General features: G+C 42.2%; 1 protein-coding gene across 3 annotated transcripts in view; it reads right to left on the minus strand.

The window, feature by feature from the left end:
• Positions 1-488: 488 nt before the first annotated feature.
• Positions 489-23650, minus strand: part of CUNH1orf116 (chromosome unknown C1orf116 homolog) — a 31101-nt gene continuing 7939 nt past the window's right edge. Inside the window, exons 1-4 of one of the 3 annotated variants that reach the window (XM_016129239.2) lie at positions 12286-22769; positions 7270-7455; positions 4685-4862; positions 489-3434 (exon numbers count right to left, since the gene is read on the minus strand). In XM_016129239.2, coding sequence (XP_015984725.2) covers positions 1756-3434; positions 4685-4862; positions 7270-7374 — 1962 coding nt within the window. In that variant the 5' untranslated portion in view covers positions 7375-7455; positions 12286-22769 and the 3' untranslated portion in view covers positions 489-1755. Of the gene's footprint in view, positions 3435-4684; positions 4863-7269; positions 7456-12285; positions 22770-23650 lie in introns of those variants that run through there. The other 2 variants (XM_016129237.2, XM_016129238.2) reach the window with 2 other exon arrangements.

A 23650-nucleotide genomic window follows, 5' to 3' on the forward strand; every position in this document is an offset into this window, starting at 1 on the left:
CGCCCAGGGCCAAGAATAAGGCACCAGGCTTTTGGGTGTGTGTGTGAGAGTACACACAGAAACTGTCACACCCACACCCCACATACCACAATAGGGTGGAGCAAGCCACTTGTCTTTAACCCTGATGTTCTCATGTTCAGAAATACTGAGCTTTTGACGTTGCTGTTGCTGGGTCCTTAAGGATACAGCCCAGAAATGCTTAGCCGACCTAAAGGGGACCTATCCAACAACCGTTCCCTTACCTTCCCCTCACATCTGGGGTTCCTGGACTCTGACCAGGTCAGAGCCATGAATAACATTTATTTCCTAAGGGGAAGCAGTGGTCATGTCTAGCCACGTCTGATCTCCCAGCTCGCATCCACAAGCCCACACCACCCTCTTTTGGCATTTTCTCAAGTTGCACAACTTGGTCACGAAATTTGGGGTTAACAATGAGTTACCATATTGCTCCTTTCCAAAGATAAAATAAAATGCCACAACACGAAAGGTGACATGAAAGCATTTAATCTTTGATGGTTTAGAAAATACTTTGAGATCTTGAGGGGCCTGAGGGTTGAGCCCTGGAAAGTGACTATTGATTCTTGGGGTGCTGCGTGAATATAAAGTGCTGCTTGAGGGGAGGCAGTATGTAGTCTGGAATTAGATTCAGGAGCCCAGCTCTGGTCCCAGCTCTATTACTAAGCAGCAGTGACCATGGATGAGTCACTTCCCTTCCCCAACGAGGTTGGACTAGAGCATCTCTAAGGCCCCCACCCCCATCCCTGATTGTCTATGAATAACTAACTAGCAGAGAATGTATTGGGATGATTTTCCACAGGCACTGAGGAAGTTAAAAACTATTTGCAATAGTGTGGATGAGGCCTGAAACAAATCTTACAAAGCCTCTGGGCTCAGGCTCCCATCTCAATGTTGGCCCAGCCCTGGGGTCACTCACGTGCAGACTGAGACAGGGAGCAGGAAGAAAAGGAATAACAGAATCAGGGAACGCCACAGAGTTTATTATTGGGAAAGGGTGCTGTGTGGTCACTCATCCTGCTTTCTCAGATCAACAAGACCTCTGCTGCTCTCAGTCAATCAAGAGTTTTTAGTTACAAGAATGCCCTATCTTTCTTTGGAATGGGGGACAGTGAGAGGGCAGCAGGTGAGGAGATAAAAAATCAAATCCTCTTGACCCCAGGTTCCTGTCCAGAAGGCTGGAATTGAGAGAGGGATCCAGCAAGGTCTGAGCCAGTCTCCACTCATTGTAGGGATTCAGAGAGACTCACATTTCATGTGACACTGCATTTGCCTAACATCACTGATAATCCATTGTCTCACTTGACTTTCTTTTCTTAGGCTTAGCCACTCCTCTCCACTCAGGCTGGTTAGGCTGGACTTTACCCAATGTACAAAAATCTCCAACACGAGCAGAATTCTGAGCAATGACTCTGCGTGTCATATAAATAGCTTCGGCAATATATACAGCCTATAATACACATACATGCATACACGCGCACACACACACACACACACACACCCTCTTGTGTCAAACATCTTCAGGATGATTTGTGCAGGTACTCATTTGTACAGCCACCCTAAATATACATAAGTTTGGACCTAATCCCTGCCTCCCTCTCACCTCAGAGAGAAGAGAACATCAGAGAGAGGCCTCCCCCTGCCCACTCCTGAGTGGTGAGGTGGCAAAGGCTCCTCTTTGGAGCCCCGAGTCTCTTCTTGTAGGACAGGAGCAGGGGGGCTGTGCAGGCAGTGCTGCCTCTACTCCTTCAGCAGCCCTAGCTTCCTCAAAGCCTCTCTTCTGTGTTCATCAGGGATGCCTTTTGGGGAGATCTTGACACTGACGCAGGGGGGTCGCGGCAGCTTGTCACGGCTCTGTCCTTGGTAGAACAAGTGCTTGGAGCTCTGCTCCTGCTCCAGGTCAGCCAACTTGCCCACCTGAATACCTGCAAAGTCCTTCCCTGTGCCCAGGGAGGCAGGGCGGGGCCGGGAATTACGCAGAACGTTGGGTGAGATCTTGTTCAAGAAGGAGTCTTTTCCCAGAGAGGTGCTGGTTTTGGGGCTGGGCTCTTTCTCAGCTGAGAGGTAGCTGCTCAGCCCCACACCTGAACGCTCCAGAGTGTTGGACTTAAAGTTCATCTGTCTCAGGCCAGGGATGTTGCTCTCCTGGAGAGTTAGCCCGGAGTTTGGCTTTGGCTGACTCAGGGGACTACTTACCCCTGGGGCCTTAGGGATGGAAATTGGCATGGATTTGGCAGCTGGAACCTTCCCTGGAGTGAGTTCCTGGGCAGGAACCAAAACCTTGCCTGGAAAAGACCCCTGAGCTAGAGCTGGCTCTGGAGCTGGAGCTTTCATTGGAGAAGGTCCCTGGGATGGAAGAGGAGCTGCAGCCTTCCCTGCCACAGGCACAGCTGCTGACACTTGAGCTGGAACTGCAGGCTGAGCTGCAGCAGGGGAGGGAGCCTGAGCATGAGCCCCCTTGAGTCTGATGGCGCTGGCGGGCTTACTTAACTGGGGGCTGGGCTCATCCTGGTCCTGGGGTAGCCCCAGCTTCTCTAGCGCTTCTTTGCGTGCTTTCCTTTGCTCCTGCAGTGAAGAGGAGACCAGACCCGAATCTCCAGGGGCAGCCTCAGAGTGGCGTGACAGCCAGCTCTGGGGATTACTGTGGAAACTGCTTCGGCTGCTCTTCAGAACAATATTAGGTGGCAGCTTCCGGGGCTTCGGTGCTGTGAGGGGAGCCAGATGGGCATTTGGATTCCCTTCTGATGGGATGGGAGCATCTGCATCTGCAGCCTTAGAATTCTGAGAAGACATGGCAGGGGGAGGCCGAGATTGTCCTGGTGCTCCCATTGAGCCTCTCTCACTGGCTTTTTGGGACATGACCTCTGAAGAAGTTTCCTTTCTCTTCTGAGAGCTGAGCAATGTGTGGAGCTGGGGCGTGGGGCTCTGTTCCCCCAGGCCTTCGGGCAGGCCGTCCCCACACTGCTCTGGCTGGGCGTCCCGGAAAGCTTCTGGCGGGGGGATGAGTGCTGTGTCCAAATCAAGTGCTCTGCTCCCCTGGCCCCTCACGCAGGCTGTCTTCCCCACACTGCTCTGGCTGGGTGACCCCGAAAGCCTCTGGTTGGGGGATGAGTGCTGTGTCCAAAGCAAGGGCTCCCAGGGTCCAGCAGGAGCCTGGTTGGCCTTGCTGCTCTGACTGACCTGTCCTTTCTCAGGGTCTGAGATGAACCCCTCAGGTTTCGCTGGGAGGTGGCTGTTGGTCTGGGTTGTTGTGCTTTTCCTGATGTTCTGGTTCCTGCTGATATGGATATTTCTGGGAAGGCTGTAGGAGCCGGACCTGAGGCCTAGGCCTTGGGGTTCAGGCAGATGGGGTGAACTGGACTGAGTCACTCTCCTTGGCTCCAGGCTTGGCTGAAGAAGGATTTTCTCCTCTGGATGCCCTGTCAGGAAAATAGGCAAAGAAGAGAGGACAGAGGTGAGAACCCTAGTGCTGAGGGGAAAGCAAATACTTCCCGAACTCTGATCTTTAATTTGCATGAATGAGTTTTGTTTTTGTCGTTTCTTTGCTCTTAAAGGGGCAGCACTCTTGTCTGGATATCATTTGGACTAATGGATTAACACCAGCAGATTCCCTTCAATCAAGGATTAATTTTTCACGATGGTTGCGGAAAGGGCAGCCCCAGATAGCTCCATGTCCTTGGCTCAGGCTTTTCCTAACCCTCTATAGATGCTCCACGGTTGGGGAGAGATTGAGGACAGTCCCTCCAGCTACCTTGGGGCTCGTAGGTAACTGAGTCCAATGGAAGCGTTGAACATCGACAGCATGAACAGGTGATTTGCTCTTGATTTGACTGAGCTTCCGCCTTCTTGCATTTTTACCTTCTGTAAGTTCCTGGATGATTCTGTAATAGCCACGGCTGTCCCCATAGCAGACAGTGACATGGGCTCTTTCTTTCCAGCTAGGTAGTCAAATATATCAGGCCCACTGAGCCAGAGAATCAATCAGTCTTAGGTGGAAATGAAGTCTCATTCACTACTCTAACTCCAGGGAGGGTCTAACACATTGTCAGTAAATATTTGCTAAATGAATGAATAAATAAGCACAGCCCTGATACCACTGAGATTGCCCTCAGGAGTGAAGTGCTCTACTCAGGGACACATGGCTCTGCACTCAAAGCCATAGTCATGTGCCATCCTATTCCACTTCTACACAGTCTCAGTGCCACTGGCTCTCCCCATTCTCTCACAAGAGCCTGGAGGTGCCACCCACTCAAGTTAAGGGAGCCCTTCCCTCTTCTTATCTCCTGCAGCCTCAGCCTCTGGGTCGTCCAGATTAGCTCCCCAGACTGACTCAGTGTCTCCAGAGCCAAACACCCACCCTTCCCTCACCTCTGTGGTTGTATCTATTTAGAATTTCTCCATAAGGGGACGGGAGCTGATAAAACCCCTTTCCCTTCCAGCCCTCATAGAAAGATACTTCACAGAAAGACATAGGAAGCTGGCTTGTCAGCTGTCCCTTCTCCGCTTCAGGGACAAGGCTTGATTCTAGCCAGAGAGTGGAGAGGAGTGCGGTCATTCCTTCTTCCACCTGTGACCTTCAGAGCAAAAGGCAAAGAAGGTGGAAAGTGGCCAGAAGGAGGTGCAGATTTTCTGGGTTTCACTAGGTGCTACCCCTGACAGTCCCTCTTACCCTGGGGAGCAGGCTGGGTTATGGGCAGTTCTCGGGGACTTTGGGGAATTGCGGTTTTCTCAGACTCGTCAGTGGACAGTGCGCTGTCAGCCTCAGTGTCCAGTGAGCCAATGGTCTCTTCCAGGAAGAGCAGACACTCCTTCTCTTCGGCGGACAGGAAGTCGTAGCTGCTGTCACTCTGGAGTGAGGAGAGGGAGAGCACACTGTGAGAGGGAGCTCTGCAGAAACTGGCGGGGCCTGAGAACCACCCTGTGTTGGGGAAGGAATGCTGAAGAGCTGGAATCTGTCCACAGTGCCACTCTGCAAACCTGCTGGAGTTGCTTCCTGAAACTGCAGGACACCAGGGAGGGCAGAGACTGCCAGGCTGCTGTCCTACTAGCACCCAGCTCTGGCGGCTGGGCAGGCCGATGGCAAGTGGACTTTCTTTTTCTTAGTCCTGGGTGAAATGCTGAGGAGCACAGATCAGATGCAGTCCCAGGTTCTAATTCCAGTTTCTCTGCGTGACCTATGTCAGGTATTTGTGTGTGTCTCTGATTTAGCTCTAATTTATATGGGCAACGTAATGATTCGATCTTCCACTTGAATGGTATTGTTTTTAAGGTTTCAAAGTACTTCTGTATACTTGACCTAGCATGTCAAGGACAGTATGAGGACAAACAAGAAACACGGCCAACTACTGGCTGCCAGGCCAACGGAAGACAGTGGCATGATTAGCCATAGGTGAACTAACTAAATAACTTATACTTGACTCTGACATGCATTTCATATAAAATCGTTTCCCTTGTGTATTTACTTTCTTAATGGTATTTGGCTCTCACTAACATTCAAATAAGTGTGTGCTTCTTAAGCAAATATTTACTTAAGTGGGGAGGGTGAAGAAACTGGATAGGCATGAGGGAAGAAGAAAGCAATCCAGTGTTGAATATTATTACATAGATATTAAATAAATAAATTTCATTGTGAGAAAACTTATAGGATTATCTGGAAGAAAACGCTATGGTCGTTCGGGATGGTTACCATCTGTGTTCCACACACCAGGAAGATCCATGGAACGGTCACTCTCCAAACAAGAAGGTTGAGGGGAAAACTGAAAGGGTACGTGGGAATATAAGTAACTTGGCTTGAGTCACTTCCTCGCATCGCCCCTCCTCTTCCTAATATTTGAGACACTTTAGAGTTGTACATTCTTCAAACCCGCTCAGAAGACCAGGAAAGATTTAGAGATAGCCCTAAAAATATCCTGGGGGGAGGGGAGACGGTTGTCGGAATAACCCTTCCAGTTCCAGTGGCTCCTTAAACAGTCGTCTGTCAGTTAACCGAGCACTTCAAGTAAAGCCCCAGATACAGCCCTTAGAATCCCTGAAGCTGACTCTGACTCTGGGGGTTCTCTGAACAAAGACCTTTACTGCCCGCCTCCACCTAAAGTAGCCTTGCCAAAGACAAGCCAGCTCTGAATTTTTCCTTTGTGGGTGATTCACTTTGAAAACCTTTAATCCTGGTCACATTCTGTGTCTAATGGTATGTAACGATTCATCTTGGCCTGAGCCTAAAGAAACAAAATGATGTCTCTGTGGCCCCATCACCTAAGGTCAAAGAGAAGTTATATACAGATTGCTTGCACTTTGGATTTTGTGTGTGTGTGCGCGCTGCTTTTTCTACTCCCTTTTAATATATCGGAACTCACTGACTCTAATTCAGTAGACGCCTTTATAATCCTTAATATTTCAAATCTCTCTTGTAGGATATAAAGCCATAAAGTATAAGTTCTCAGGCATTATTAACTTTGTGACGAGTACCAACAAGAGAGGAAGGCTTCCATTTGGACACAGGGCAGATTTACTCTTTCACACCAGCATTTCAAGACTTAAGATTTAAATTGATGCCCAGAAAAATTACAGTTTATTACATGCCACTCACACATAGTTAAATACAGTGGCTTTGGAAAATCCACTATCTCTGCTCATAGATAGGCCATTTTTTTTTCTACACAGAGATATGTGTTAAGTGCTTTATATGCATCTTATTTACTCTCCCCACCCCACCCCAAGAACCCTATGAATTTGGTGTTCTTATCCCCACCTTAAAACTGAGGAGACTGAAGTTTAGAGAAATTAAGTAATTTGCCCAAGGTCATACAGCTTAAAAGTAGGGAACTCAGATCAGTTTGGCTCCAGAACCCAAGCTGCCAATTACCCTATTGTCTTTGATCTTTGTAAAGACTGAAGTAGTGCTGCTCGCCGCAGAGACCGTCGGGAACCAATGTGCTACAAGGGTCTATGTTCCAGTTTCCATCATGGCCTCAGATCTCCAGCCAGCATGCTCTCTCACCTCAACCCAGACCCCCAACCTAATGAAAACTAGAAAAAAGTCTCATTTTCTCCTGTTGCTTCCTGGGGTTGTCTCACCCCATTTTCTATAGAATGATGGGTGACTCAGAGGCAGAAAGCATCAATTGGTATGATTCACTCCCTGACAAGGAAGATGAAAGAGAAGGAGCAGTGAGCAAGGATGGTGGTGGGCAGGGAGGGGTGGGGCGGGGAAGGAGTGCAGACAGCGGGCCAGGTTGCAGGACAGAGAGTACGTACAGATCCAGAGCGCGTGGAGGTGGTGCTCATCATGCTGTCACAGCTGCTGACGCGGGTCACAGGTTCCGAGCCCGGCCCAGCTGGCCACAGCTCCCTCTCGGGCATTGCCAGAAGCAAGGTGCAGGGACGGTGAAAGGGGCTCCCAGAGGGGAAGCGAAGGGAAGTGAAGAATGTCCCAAGCTGGGCCTGAAAAGAGAAGAATCAAAGCCATGTGTGAGCCGAGACCGGGCTCTGGCAAGGGTCTGTCTGGAGCAGCATGGCGGTGGAGACACCAAGCAAGCAGAGAGCTGGAAGGGGCCATGGACAGCCATTACCCAAACCCAAACTGCCAGTAAGCTGGCTCACATACATGCAGAAGGACGGACTTAGGTGGTGGAAAAGCAGTCTAGTCAGAAAGGAAATTCCATCACTTCCTTTAGTCACCTTTTTCTCTGAACTATGGTGCTTAACCTATATTTTATTACTATAACAATAAATGTTTTAGGGTTAATAGCTTGGATTCTGGAGGTAGTTGGATCTGGGTTCAAATCATAGTTTAGCCATTCACAGATATGTGACTTGAGGCAAATTACTCTTTGAGGTTTTCCTCATTAAATAGGGTAAATGCAAAGATTAAATGAGAACAATTAGCACAGTTTAGCAGATAGTAAATACTCAAACACTTAATGAATAACTACTACTGCTCTTATAGTAAGAAAAAGACAAAATTGATCTAGGATCAAGAGTTTAGAAAAGAAGGGATCAGGTTAAACGGGAGACTATAGGCTTGAGAGAAGAAGCAGGGCCCTTAATAGTACCTACTTCACAGGGTTGTTTGGAAGGTATAAAAAAACACTCCATGTAAAACACTGTGCAGTGCATGGCCCAGTAATTACTAGCTGCTGTCCTAGTCAACATCGCCAGCATCATCACAACAGCCACCACCACAGCCGCCATTATCTCCCTAGGCTGGGAGACATGTGCATGGCACCTCCAGTGGTTGACACAAACCCAGTTTCCATCTTGTGCTTCACGCCCTCTATTGTTGCACTTATTCCCAATGAAGTTCCCTAACCTGTGTCAAATGAACAAAAGAGATGTCCTGTGTAGCGTTCTCCCAACTCCAATTCCTAGGAATTCCTAGGAAAAAAGTTCCAAGTTCATTGCGCCAATAGAAATAGGAAAGGAAGGCAGTGCCATCTTCCTTCTGAAAAGCTCAGGGATTTTCATATGACTGTTTGTGGGAAACATTCCAGCAGATTTGGAAAGGCCAGTTTGACTCTCCTATATGAAAATAAAATTCTAAAAGAATTAAGATTAAAAGAGGCCAAATAGAGAGTTGGAGGAAAGGTAGAATATAGACTACAGAATATAGAATATAGAATATAAAATATTCCCCACGACATCATACTGTTTTCTACCATCTTTACTACCCTCCCAATGCTAGGTAAAATATCCTATAAAAATATGTTCTTTTTGAGATCTTGGGACTTGGGGTGTGGATTCCAGGGAAGGTTGTACTTTTGCCAAAAATTGCTTCTAGTGCCAAAGTCAGGTTTAGGCTGTGCTGTGTGAGTCAGCCTGCCAGCTCTGTAGAGCCGAAAAGCACCAGGCCTCACAGAGCTCCTCTTCTGCTTGAGGCAGGTAGGGAGGGGCAGGACAATGGGGAATGAAGAAGGAAGATCCCTAATGATAGTTTGTGAGGGTCCAGGGCCTCTCAGGAGATAGAGAGGGAACCAGAAGGAATAGAGATGCCAAAAAAACCCAGTGATAAATCATTGGGTAAGATAGCAATTAGGGTTCCTTCATGAGGTTAGTTCCCCAATATCCAGAACCCCACAGAAACAGAAACATACGAAGTCATGTGAGTTAAGTTCAGTCATCTCAGCTATCCACTCCATTGATGACTTTCTAGGTTCAGAGAGTACTAACTCATTCCTAACATTCTGTGGGCTGGAAGCCATTACAGTAAAGTGGATCCATCTTTCTTAAGCATAGGCACACAGAAGGCACTCAAAAAATGCTGGATGAATAAACTTATTATCCATTCTAGTGTCTATTGAGTTAAGCTATTGGAAGGCCTCTTTGGAGGCTTCTACCCTATTACTGTAAGCTCTTTCTTAAATATGTTATTTCTCAGAGACTATGTGGCTCAATGGACTTTGGGCAATGGTTTCAGTTAAACTAACATTTATAAGCATGTAATAGGCATGGGATGTGCAAAACTTTATAAGACAAAGACATCATTTCCAAGAAGTCGGTGTAGATCCAAGGGTCTAGTTTTTGGCTCCAGCTATCTTAGCTGCAAAATTGGGGCAGTAAATATTAAAAGTGACTCACTATAGTTAATACAATATTCTCTGTGAATGAGTGAAAGGATGCTTCCCCTCCCTTTCAGAGAAAATTGCTACCCACGTTCTTCTAATACTTCAGACTTTATAGTGGTTTGCTAGCCCATCTTCCTATCACACTCTCATTTCAGAACCAAGGATGGCCTGAAGCAGGTGGAAGAGACAGACACAGTATGACTAGCGCTGCTTGGTATAGCATGGTATAGCTTACAAAGTGCTTTCAGGTATACTACTTAGATCTTCAAAATAACCTGATAACTTAGGCAGGATGTGACATTTTATTCATTTGACAGCTAAGAAAGCTGGAGCTATTTCTACTTCCCCTCCTTAACGGAAGTAAGGAATGACCTATAACTGAACAGATAGGGCAGCCCATGGAACCCAGCCCTCCTGAGGGCATCGTAGACTGTCCAGATGCAAGAGAGCAGTACATAAAGAGGGGTCATTGGCCGCCCTTGACTAAATACCAAAAGCCCTACAGTAACCCTTCTCCTTCTAACTCACACCTTAAACGCTGTACATTATCTGATTTAGCTTGATGTTTCCAGGCAGATTTTGCCTCAACAACAAATATTTCTAGAGTAGGGAGGTGACACCAAATGCCATTAAAGATCGTGTCATCATCAGGCACTACATAACCACTGCAGAGATGAATCTGAACTGAAAACTAAAGCTAAATAAGCCCTAAAGTGCTTGTACTTTGTCTCCACACCTCATTTTCTGACCCAAAGAGTTTGAACTGTAAAAAGGTCTTCTCTTCTTCCATGCTTCCACCCTTCCTCCCCGGTTTGGCCTAATCTAGGTGCTGCATTTCCCTCTACCAACTTTACAACCTTGAAACTTGGGGGATATTTCAAGGCAACCATCGAAACCTGACATATTTCAAACTGATAAGAAGCCTGAGAAACAAGCAAAACACTCAGGTGAGAGCCTGGTATCTTTTAACTCTTGACCTTTTGGGGGGACTTTAGGGGAGGAGGAAATCGGCTAAGAAATGCACAAGGCCTACAGTCAAGGCCACCCATGCAAAGGCAAAGGCACATTAAATATTAACAACTCCACTAAAACCAGCCAAGCCTTGGAGGAGAGTAAATAAATAGTATGTGGAGTTCCAGCATCTGCAGAGCATGGGGTAGGGAGAAGGCTTCAGCTCCACTCCAGTTTGGTTTCTCTATACCTTCTAATTAGATGTCTCCCACGAGCTCACCTCTACATCCTCCGAGATCTCAGCCTTCCTCCGCAGTAGACAAGGAGGTTTCCTATTTCTCTTAGACAAGTGTCTCTGCTTTTTGCTGAGTACCTAGAAATGTGCCTCAGGCTGGAGAATATCCTAAGAAAAATGCCAGAAAGACTAAAAGTTGCACTGTGTATCCTCCATGACTGCATGGGCAAGTTTCTGTGCCTGTTAAGGCAATGTTATAATCTCCCTTTTCACCAGTGGCTTTGAAAGAAGGGTAGGTAAAAATACCCTCTGTACAAAAGGGCTTTCTTTGACACTGCAGGTTACCATTATTGCTGACAAGGTCACCATCTGTGGCAGCCCTCAGTGTGGGCTAAGCTAAAGTTTAAAAGGTCTAGTTGCCAGAACTGGAAACCTAGTATATTCAACTGAGAGCCTGGCACTGAGGTCTTTGCACTTCCCTTCCTACAGCATTAGGAGAAAAAGAGGTAAAGTTAAGGACCAGAGTGTTAGTGCCCCGCCAAAGTGGACAATGGAGAGATGAGTTGCTATTCTGATTTGACTTCTATACCCAGCTTCCTCGTGTAGATAAACCTGCCACACATACTGCAAACTGGGACACCTGAAGGATAAAACAAAAACAAACAAAACACTACTTTGCTCTGGTTCTCTCTGTGGACAGGGCCACACTACTTTGGCCTGAGCTCCACTTGGAACTCTTACCAGAATCAATGTGCTACTGTGAAATATTAATGTCGGTGAGGCCCCGGCACAGCCAAGGAGCTTTCTGTTTGCCAGTCTCTATGTCTATTAACAGGTAATGTTGGAAAATTAATTGTGTTGAACCCAAATAAACCAGACTCTGCAAGTAGAGTATGCATGGGTTTTCCAGAGATGAACTGTTAGCCTAAGCTGGAGTTGTCCCAGTGTAACCATACCTCATACCCCCTTACAAACAACCTAGCAGAGCTCACACCTTACACACCTGTCCACAGACAGCTCCATATCACACTGCCATTATTGAACACACACACACACACACACTGCACCCTTTTTTAAATAAAGATAGACGATAAGTTCAGAAAGCCATGAGAGAATTTCCTGTTAGAAATGCAGTGGGAAACCACTCTTCTCCCCTGGATGATTACCCATTTTGACTTCATCTACTCCAACTATTCTCTTTCAAAGTCACAATCAGTTTCAATTGCTCAGAGAATGGTTTCCAAAATAAACCTATTTTCTTGTTTCTGTACAATATGCTTATCTAACCCAAATAGGCAGATGAAAAAAACATGCATTCCAGCCCTGATCTCCACAAAAACACTTCGATCTAACCTTCTCTGATCCCTGACTGGACTCCAAGGGTTGAGAAACAGAGAGGAAAGCACCCTAGCTGGGGTACAGGGCTCCCCACAATCCTGTAGCTCTGACTTTCCACCAAGCCCCCATCTCCCCTCCCCACCCCTTGCTACAGAATAAGCAATAGTTGGTTAGTAATTCACTCACCTTTACTGGTTGGGGGCTGAGGAGAGGAAAGGAAATACCCTTGTATTTCAAAGGGCAGAGACGAGACAGAGACTGCTTCCTCTGCCTCCTGCTGTTTTCTTCTTTTGACCTCTTCCTGACTTACCTGGACAGGTAAATGCTTCATCTGTGCTGCCTCACCCCACCCTGCCGCTGATTCTCAGCCAATCCCAGCCTTCCCTCCCTACTTCTCATTCCAGCTGTTTCTCCTGGGACGGGTGTGGGAGGGAACGGGCTGGGCGGTGCTGCTCTCACTTAGCCAATCATCTCTTGCCATCCCTGCCCCCCCTTTTAGAGCCGCTAAAGAGCCCTTGGAAAAAAAGGAGCGCTGGAAGGAGGCGGCACCGCAGGGGTTTGGGTTGAGACTGGAACGGGAGAGAGTTGGCAGGGAGGGAGTATGCCAAGAGATATTTTTAAATCTTCACATCAAGAAACACAGTCCACTGGACAGTATGCTTTTCTCCGTGTCTGTTTGAAACTTGGTTTTCTATCTAGAGTTACCTCCTTCCACTTGGAGCTAAGGATTCCCCTGAATTCTCCAAGTTAAAATCCTCTATGGCCAGTTTTGCTATTGGCTTTTCTAGTCTTTCAGAATCACTTTCATCAAGTCTTTCCCTGGCAGCTCATAATGCTAGCAGTTCCATTCAGGACCTCTGAAGACGTCTAAGACTAGGGAGGCCGGAGCTGACACGCCCTTACCCCACAGTTTGCAAATAACCTTTTTGCCTTCATTTATTTCTGGGGTAAATGAAACCATTTTCTCCGAGAGGTTCCTGATGGGGACAGCATGGAGGGAGGGAACATGCTCACCGTCATTTAGATCTCTGATCTCTTTTAGCTGTTCATGGAAGGTAGCGATAAATATTAGTAAATAAAATAAAATAAGCTACCAACCAGTAAAGCAACCCCTGTCTCCTTCCATGGAAGATTTTTGGCACTATAGTCAAAACAACCTGAAGAAAGTAGGGAAGAAGTCAATGCTTTCAAGAAGAAATCTCCCTCCAGGTAGAAAGGCTAATTTCATCAGATACGACTTTAGCCTGAAAGCTGATTTTTTTCTGGATAAAGGTTATCCTTGATACCAAAAGGACAGGAAGAAAATGAAAATCAATGCACATAATAATTGCTAACATTTATTAAGCTCTTTTTGTGTACTAGGCATCTGTGATGTGCTAAACATCATCTACCATTTCATTCAATCTTCATTTCAACTTCAAAAGTTAGGCACCAGTAATATCCAAATTGTATAGGGAGGTTAAATAACTTGCCCAAGGTCACGAAGCTAGGAGGTAGCAGAGTAGAGATTACAATTTAGGCATCATGGCCTCAAGCTTGCCATGCATCAGTGTGATGCCAGCCAGCCTCCATTTAGGAGAAAATCCTAAGTAGGAAACATGAAATACACACATAACTTGCGGGTCTAATTCTAACAGTTAGATTCATTTTTTCTTGTCTTATTTCTGTATTGTAGCTATTCATATCTTTTATAACAAGTTGATTCATGGCTTTCATCTTTTCTCTTTCTGTGATTGTAGTTGGTTAGGAAATAAGAAGTGCAATGAATCTGGGGCCAAGGTAGAGAAGAGGTGGGTGGGGACTGCTGAGGAGGAAGGAAGTTGGAAGAAGCCTGGGAAAACCTGGTACCCTATCGGCAGCTATGGACAGCAGAGCTGACTGAGCATTTACGGGTGAGGGCCTCTCTTCCTGATGTGTCATTCAAACATGTATGATGTCATAATACTAACAAAACAGGAAAGGCATCTCCAAATCAGGAGTTCAATGCAACAAGAGTTACACCCATGGATGGAGTCATTGAAGTTGACCCAGCTTCATAGGTGTGTGATTTGAACATTGGCTAAAAAAAGGAATTGACTTAGGAGTATTAACCTCAAAGATAGCAGGCATAGTCTTATTTGTGAACAGACACAGTTTTTTAGTTTGTAATAAAACTGTGATAATTAGGAAGGGCCCCTGTCTTACCACGTAGAAGTAGGGTCATAGACAAAATAATCTTTCTATTCCTCTCTTTCCTTTTACACACCTCTTTTTGAAAAAAATATTTCAGGTACCCTGATATAACAAACACCACTGTACCTAACATCCAGTTCAAGAAATAGAATATTAGCGTTATAGTTGAACTTGCTTACAAACTTCACCCTTCCCTTCCAGCCTGCCTTCTCAAAACACACACAGGCCCCAGCTGAAATAAGTCACTCTCATGAATTTGGTGTTTTTATTCTCCAGGTTTCACTACGGAATCCTTCTTGCTTTTGCTTTGATTTGCTTTGCTTTTGCTTGGGAAAATACCAAGTCTCTAAGGTTCCAAGAGAATTGGGAAGGAGGCCTATACTAGGGGAAGGAGAGAACTTCCAAAGTCAGAAATACCTGAAAGACTGAAGCTCCCTGGTTGACATAAGTCATCATATGAGGAGGTGTGTCACTGCTCTTTGTGTTTGAATTCATGTTTGATGACCTGACTCTATGAAATCTAATTACAGCCCAGGTCACTTGACTCATCTGTGTCCTCACTCCTTCTCCACCTTTGCATGCTGTTGTGATGCAGTCATCTCCTTGATTGTCAGAGACCAATTTACTATTTCCTTTCTCCGTGCAACCTCCCATTGAGGCATCTCACTTCTCTTACCCAAGCACACTTCTGCACGTGCACACACACACACACCCACACACGCGCACACACACACACACACACGAAACTTCAAAACTAAAAATATACCACAGATCGTTATTGGCCAATCTTTCCTTTTGGGACTTCTTATAAAGTTGAACTCTCTGTAAAATAGTTGTGGACCTCCATTCTAACCATTTACGATACTTTTTCATTCACATTATAGTCACATCCTATTAATGTCTTTCTTCTCCTTTTCCTTGCTAAAGAAAAAGAAAAAATGAAGTTACTTCGAGTATATATTATCACCATCCCTAAGAAACATTGGGTGCCCACCATGTTCATGGTAGTTGGCACAATACACTATGTTGGGTATATATCTGAGTGTATTTCTAATACACAAGGAGGAGGGACTTTTTTTTTCTCAAATAAAAAGAGCTTGCTCTAAAGAGAAAATAGCTAGGGAAGGATTCAGATGAAGATGGTTATAACTTGACTATAAGGCATGGAATTGATAAGCCAGGGTAAGACATGAACTAGATCACCAAGTTCTCACCAAAGTGATATTAGTGTTAAGCCTAAAATAATTAGATGGGAACTAAAGGGCATAATTAAGTGGATTTGGATGCAGGAGTTTTGAAATTACTTAGTCATTAAGTAGTTCCTGGGAGTAGATTTTTCTTTCTTTTATGAGAGCAGTGTTACATTGGCCCACCTACCATGGAAATTTGGAGGATTAAGTAGTTCTTTTCTTTTCAGTGTTAATGAAAGTTTGAGGGCTGAGGTTATCTACCAGCATCAGAGAGTTTGATAAGAAACACCAAATCTTAATGTGTTCAAAATTGAACTCATCTTGCACCTACCCCTCAAACCTGTCTTCTCTCCTCTATCCCCATGCTAGCTAATTACATCACCTACTCTCACCCAGACTCAATACTTCACAGCAGTCCTCCCATATCTCCTGTAAGATATCTCTCATTGCTTTCTAGCTCTTCATCCTCCCTGCTCTGGTTCAAGACGTCACTATTTGTAAGATCATGGGCCTTTAAAGATAGAAGAGACTACAGAAAGTTCTTGTTTCACATCTTGCATTTTATGGATTCGCAATTGAGTTGTCATTTCTCTGAAAATACTTTCATGCATTTTAATAGCATTTGAGATGAAATTCTAAATCCCTATATGACATAAAAATACCTTCATGAGTTGGCCCTACATGCATCTTCTACCACATATGCATCCATACTCTTTACTACAGTCACATTCATTCTTTCGCAGCTGCCATGCTTTCATGCTTCTGGGCCTCACACATGCTGTGCCCTTTGCTTGGACCCATTCTTACCTTGTCCTCCTAGTTTAGTTTTATCCTTCCTTCAAGGTCCAGCTCAAGTACCACCTTCTTTTGGAATAGAATGTTAGGTACTGCTTTACTGTAATCTCTTAACACAATGCATATATGTCTAGATTTAATTCACTAGCATTTAACTGTCCTCTTTCTCCCTGTAAAATTTGAATTCATGAAGGGTATAAAATTTTTCTATTATAGTAGTTATATGTTAATTACAAGACATTATGAATTTTTTGGCAACTGAAATCTTTTTAAAAAATTGCTCTAAAAATTCATTTTTTAGATCATGTTAGTTGATAATCCATCTACTGTTACAATCTTGCTTCTTATTTTTTTCCCTAAATCTTGTCTTTTGATATACTATTAAAGTCTTCATTGCTCTTAGAAGTAATAGGCATTGGCTCATTAGAATTTTTTCAGAAGTTTTTGACATTTTGATGTCATGAATATTCCTATGAGTCTGAGATACTATGAAGGCCCTCAGCTGATTGTGCTTTACATTGCAATGATTTAAACATCGGGCAATCAGCTGACTGATTTGCTTTTTCTTTCTTAAAATGCCTCTAACATTCTTTTTGTTCTTTACTTATTGTTATGGATATGTAAAATTATTTATTAAATATTAGGTTCAATAGTATTTACAAAGAACTGTACTTATAGTAAATATTCAATACTGGAAAATTTCAGGGAACATTATTGGGTAATATTTGGATCTCCTACCAAGCTCCTAACAGCTCTACACAGAATCGTTTGTTGAAATTGAAAATTTAGGAATTTATTTTGCTTCTCAAACTTGTTATTTCTTGAAATACTCTTCATAGAATTTGAATGAAATATACTATACTTTATTAATATTATTTATCATTCACAATAGACAGGGCCATGGAATGACACTTATAATATGGCAACAGTTATACACAAGAGATTGACTAGACTGTAACAACTTCTCTACCTGCTAGTATCCAGGTTCCCAGAAATGTCAACTTTAACCTTCTACTCTACATATCAGCATTTCCTACTCTTGCTTTGGATTTGTTATCATTGGACTCCTTCAAACCACAAACATTTCTTGTTTGTGACACAACAAGCAGATTGGCACCACTATAAATTCATGAATAACAACCTCCACTGCCTAGCAATTATCACATTTTTCCAGGAAGCTGGATTTCCCCTTTTTCCAAGACCATTCTTTCTTCTTATTCTTCTCTAATTTTCTGCCCCTTTTTTGCTCCCTTCATTTTTAGACGATGACTTGGCCACAAAATCTGAAAAATTCAGTAAGAAAACAGCAGCCAAGAGGCAGGAAACCTGTCTTCTCATCGCCAAATTTATAAATCTACCTTCTTTTGCAATCATTTTCTTCCCTTTCAGGGCAACAAAGGAAACATACTTTCTGTTAAACTCATCTTCCATGCGTGCTCTGGATCTCATGAATTCTATCTCTGAAATCCTCTCTTGTGCATAATCATTTGACATTCTACTAAAATAATTCTCATCAGCATTCAGATATGCGAGAGTGTGGTTTGATTCCCTACTTTTCTATTTAAATAAATGCCATTGAGAGTTTAACTCTGAAATATGTGTTTACTATTCCTTTTCTATATATATCTTTTTTTGTCCTTCCACCCTCATTCATTATGTAAATATCCTCTCAATACATCAATAATCTATTAATTTCATCCCGAAGAAACATTTTCCAGAGCATTCTGATCTGCTTCCATTTAAATAGGTTGTTCTCTAGCCTGTTCCATGACTGGCATTTTGATATTTGTCTTCATTGTCCTACTGAGAAAAATCGTTCTTTCTGTTGTATCCCCTAGATCTCATATCTTTCTCTCTCTTGACTTAGCTCTCATATTTTGACAAAACACATTCTCCAGTAGTTTCCCGAGAAAGAGCACATAAGGCCTTAGATGTCTGAAAAATATCTTTATTCTATCTACACATGATTGATAGTTTGGCTGAGTATAGAATTTTAAGTTGCTGCTGTCTTTTACCTTTCAGTGTACAGTCGAAAAACCCAAAGCATTTATGATTCCAAATTTAAGTCTTTCTCTTTGTTTTTAGTATTCTGAGATTTTCATGATGATATGTTTTGGAGTAGATCTATATACTATGCTGGGTATTCAGTAGTTCCTTCCAATCTAAAACCCATGACCTTCAGTTCTGGGATATTTTCTTGAACTATTTCTTTGACAAATTCTTGCCCTTCATTTTCTCTGTTCTTTCTTTTTGGTACTTCTGTTATTTAGATGGTGGACATCCCGGACCACTAGTTCTTTCTTTACTTTGCTACTTGGAGATTTCTTAAAATTTACCTACAACTTTCTGTTGAATTTTTAATTTCCAATAATTATTGTTTGGTCTCTGAATTTTTATCACTTTCTTCTTTAAATTCATTGATACGAAATCTTCTCTTATTCTTTAAGAATACTGTATATATGTAAATGTAATGTTAGTGTTTTTCTGCCTCCATAGTCCTTTTTTCTCCAAGTTACTTTTTTTCCCCCTGTTTGTTTTGATTTTGTGTTTCTCAAATAAGAACATCTTCAGATGTCTGAGGAGCTGTGGCCATCCACTCAAATTTAAGAATCTGTCAACAAGAAACTGATGAAGTTTTATGGTGTGGATGGGGCTGGTTGATGGTGGATTTCACTGTAAAATGATCTCATTGACCCATTTGGTAGGAAAATCTTTGATGTCAATATCTGTAGTCTTTTTTGTTGGCCTGCTTGGAATCCTCAGAGAAGATTCTTCAGAGAAGAGTATTCCAAAATTCTACCTGCAGGGCATAATTCTGGCAGCTAGCATTCCCAGCACCTAGTATGAGAAAGTTGTCCATCTCAACATCAATATATAAAAAAACCTCCCACACTTTATTTCCTTAGTTTTAGTATAGGCAGCCTTTGTTTTACCCTCTCCTGAGAGGGAATGTAGCATGCTCTTAGTTGCTCAGAGTGGCAGATATCTGAGAGTCTGTTTCTTAACCAGACTCTCCACCCATCCTCCTGATTTTTTCCAGAAGTATTAATACCACCAATTCTTAAATTGGGGGTGGGGGCGGGCAGGTTCCATGGAAAAAAATAGGGTTGCTGGTTTAGGATTCAGCTTTTCCAAATCTGCTAGGTTGGCTACCATTCATCCAACTCCTGGGTAGCTTCCAAAATTTTGTTGCTATTATTTACGCCACCATCTCTTTGTCCTTGAGAGTTTATGCATTTTTAAATTTCGTTATTATCATTTTATTGTAGTTTTTGGAGAATGGAGATCAATGAATATGTTCAACCTGCTGTCTTTAACCAGATACTCAAATTTACTACAACCCACATCCATCTGGCTTCTTTTTCTACTACTGCTCTGAAATACCTTAATTTCATCCATGAGCTCCAGGTTGCCAAATTCGACAGACTCAATCCTCCTTTTTTTTTTTTTAATAACATCCAATATAGTTGGCCTCATTCTATTTCTTAAACAACTATTTTCTCTTGAATTACATGACTTAAAAATTTTATCCAGCTCTGACATCTTCTGAACTCTGTCATCTTTGGTATTTCTTTCTACTTTTAACTTCCAAATGCTGGCTCTTTTTCCTTTACCTGACTTCTAAATTTTGGGAGTTCCCCGGGGTTTGGGGATGAGCCTCCCTCTCCTTACACACTCTCTCTTGTTTATCTCTTCCAGTCATAAAACTCTTAACTATTCATAAGTCAACAATTTCAAATTTTAGATCTTTATCTTTAGACATTTTAAACTTTAGACCTGTAGATGCCTACATGGCATCCCCTTTCAGATGTTTCACAAATATCTCGATATGTTCAAACCCACATTTTCTCTATTCTTTCCAAATATTCTCACCCTCTATCTTCCATGGGTCAATAAAGGTCACTTTCAGCCACCAGCTGCTTGAGTAAAAACCCTGAGATATTCTAGATGCTCCCGTTTCTATTATTCCCCGTGTCACTAAGTCCTGGAGATCCCATCTCCAAAATGTATCTTAAATCCATCCTCTTCTCATGATATTTACCTAGTTCAAGCCATCATCCATTTATTAGCTCTTCATCCTTGAGGAAGTTATCAAACCTCTCTAATCCTCAGTAATCCTATCTACAAAATAGAGATGTTAATAATAATACTATCTATCTTACAGAGTTATTGTGAAGATTACATAAGATAATATATGAAAAATATTCAGTACATTGTAAATACTCAACAAATGCTATTATAATTATTACTGCTGTCACTTACAGGTTATTACAGTAGTCTCCTCCTAACTGGTCTCCCACTTCCACTCTTGTCCCCTTCAATTAATTCCCCATAGAGCAGTTAAAACGACTCAGAAAAATTTAAGTCTGATGGCTTCCTTAAAATGCTTTATTGTCCTCTCAATGACCTTAGGATAACTTTATTCCTAAATTACACATTTACTTCATTCATTTATGTGTTCGTTCATTCAAATATATGCTGAATGTCTCCTATGTGTCCAGTACTTTGCTAGGGATAAAATGGCAGTAAGAGAGAAATGCCCCTTGCCTTCATGAACAAACTACTTGGGGACACAAATATAAAATAAACAAACAAAATGTGGTGTGAATTAGAATAAGTGCTTAATATAGGTTTATAGATGCTGCAAATCTGGATCCTTGTCTGCTTCTAAAACATCTCACCCCCTCTTTCCCAGTTTATCACACTGGCCAGTCTGGCCTGGAAAATATTGCACTTTCTCTTGCAACAGTGTTTTCAAATGCTATACCCTCTACCTGCAATGTTCTTTATACTCTTCAACTGACTAACTTCTATTTATACTTCAATGTCACTTTCTTAAAAAGGTTTTCCCAGATTAATCACTTTATACTCTCCCACTCCATTATCATCTTCATAGCACTTGTGTTTCTTCTATTCTTTCATAGCATTATTTGTGTCCCCCCCACCCCCACATATACCCAGAGCCTAAGGCAGTTCCTAAAACACATTAATATTCAAAAATGTTTATTGAGCGAAGGACTATCCTTGTAATCCTGAGGTATTTGGTACCATATCTTATGAGAAGTAGAAGCTCAATAAATTATGACTTTAAGTGCTTCTACCCAAATCCAAGATCATTTTCTAAGTCTTCATTGTTAGAGAGTAAGAGTAAGAAAAATAAGACTGGACATTAATGAATGGATCTAATGGGAAGGATCACTTTGGCAAAAGGTTAACATAATTCAAAATCTGTTCCTTAGTTTTGTAGGTTTAAAAACTTGATTTGATTAGTTTAAAATATTTGAGTTCTGGGAGAAGTAATTCAATCCATTAAAATTCATAAGAGAAAGAGCAATCTTAATGAAATTAGTTAAGTCATAGCAGAAGGAAGTTAAAATTCTAATAGATGTAAGTTCTGTCCACAATTAGAATGGATAATTTTGTGAAGTATCCCACATAACAGACTCTAAAAAGTGATTCTTATTCTATAATAAAGGGCACATTTTCTATTTAATTCAATATAAGTATCTGACAGGACAGAATGAACTGTGCTAGAAATATTCGGTTACGTGTTTAAGTGCTTTATCCTTTTGGACAGTTATAAACACTGAGAAATTCTTACTATCCTTCCTTTCCCTATTGTTGATGGAAAAATTATATTATTAATTTGCTTCATACCTAATATTTCCATTTCCAAAGTTATATATTTTTAAACAAAATTTATAGTTGTTTCTGGATTTTTTTTTTTTTTAAAGAAAGGTATTGCTGATGACTTCCATTTCCAGTAATGCTGGACTAGGTGATTCTGACACACCCTCCTTGCTGAAGAAGTAGAAAGCCAGAAATATTGTGAAGAATTTGAAGAATTGCCGGGCCTGAATCAGAATGAGCTAGAGGTAGGATGAGCATTTGGGGCTACTTTTCCCCCTGGAGACATGCTCCCATTTCAAAATTGGTGGCTGAGATGCTGAGGAGTGTTCCTGATAGCTTCACGGGAGCAGGGAATCAGGGACTGGAATCCAGAATCCACCAGCGGATGGGACCTCGTGAACCACATTCACTATAGGTTGGTACCTTAGAGTTGCACTCCAGGAGTGAGCATGTACTCGTTCAACACTGGGGTGGGGACTAGCCGTGTTGAATTTACTAAGTTATGATGATATCTATATACTCTATTTTATGAGCCAGTTATGAGGTTATCAGGCATAAATTTGTCTGTATTTTGTATTTATCTTCAGCATTGATTTTGAACCTCATGCTTAGTAAGCTTCGACTCCAAATTAATAGCTTTCAGCCTACTGCAATTATTCAAGAGGGCCATCTTTAGGGTTTTAGAAGATGGCCAAGTCACTATGACACCTGCTCTAATATTTAAGATTTGATAAGGAAGCCCTTCATCTGAATATGAAGAAAGCCATAGGAGTAAGATCAGAAAACTCTTCTTGGTGTACAGAAGTAATTTTAGAAGCACAGAAAGGCAGAGAAACAGTTGAGAGGCAGTTACTGAAGCAGAGAGAAGTCTTGCTTTTTTTTTTTTTTTTTTTTTTTTAACTCACACATAGGGAAATCGTAAAAGTTTTCGTGAGCTCAGGGAAATATATTCATGGTGATCTGGCATCTGATTTTATCTAATAAAGACACTCAAAATCTGTAAACATAAGAGACAAAGACAATCCAAGTCAGAACAAAATTTTAAAATATGAAAAAGCATTTGAGATTTGTGCTTTTCTATTCTTGAATCTCTCATTTTAGGCGTAGTGATATAATAAACATAATATATACTACTGCCAAGTATGGAAGTCCTGTTTTGCAGCCTCTCCTGTGTTCCTTTCCAAACACTACTGGGATGGTGAAGAGGAGAAAAAGAAAAAAAAAGCTAGAAATCTTTTTGTAATTATCTATTCACTTCATAACTAGCATTTGAAACAAAATTTTCAAGACATCAGGGTCTTAATGACTTCTAGCTTTGTTTCTTACAATGTAGAAAGCTACATCACAATATTTGAGCTTTACTATTAAAGCATCCCTTTCCATTTGCATTAGGTTTTTAAAGGTAAATTTTACTTTGCAATATTCACTCCATATTGATCTGAGTTTGTTCCTCTAGATCCTTGGAATAAATCTAATTCATCTTTCACATGTTTCCAAAGATTTGAAGTTAGCCATCACGTTAACCTGAGATCTATTTTCTCATCTCCGGTACCTTCAGCTATCACATAGCCATTGTCAACTTTTAGTTTTTCAGGTTTTACGTGTAAGAACCTTAATCTAATCCCCCAATGCAATGTGACTTAGGCAGGGTACATTAATACTATTGCTTCCTTTTTAAAATAGATCTTTTAACTATTAAAATGCAATTATTCCTGTAGCCCAAGTCATATCACTCCACTTGGATCAAGATAACAGTTAAATAC

Source organism: Rousettus aegyptiacus, unplaced genomic scaffold (assembly GCF_014176215.1).
Source record: "Rousettus aegyptiacus isolate mRouAeg1 unplaced genomic scaffold, mRouAeg1.p scaffold_m13_p_17, whole genome shotgun sequence".
NCBI lineage: Eukaryota > Metazoa > Chordata > Mammalia > Chiroptera > Pteropodidae > Rousettus > Rousettus aegyptiacus.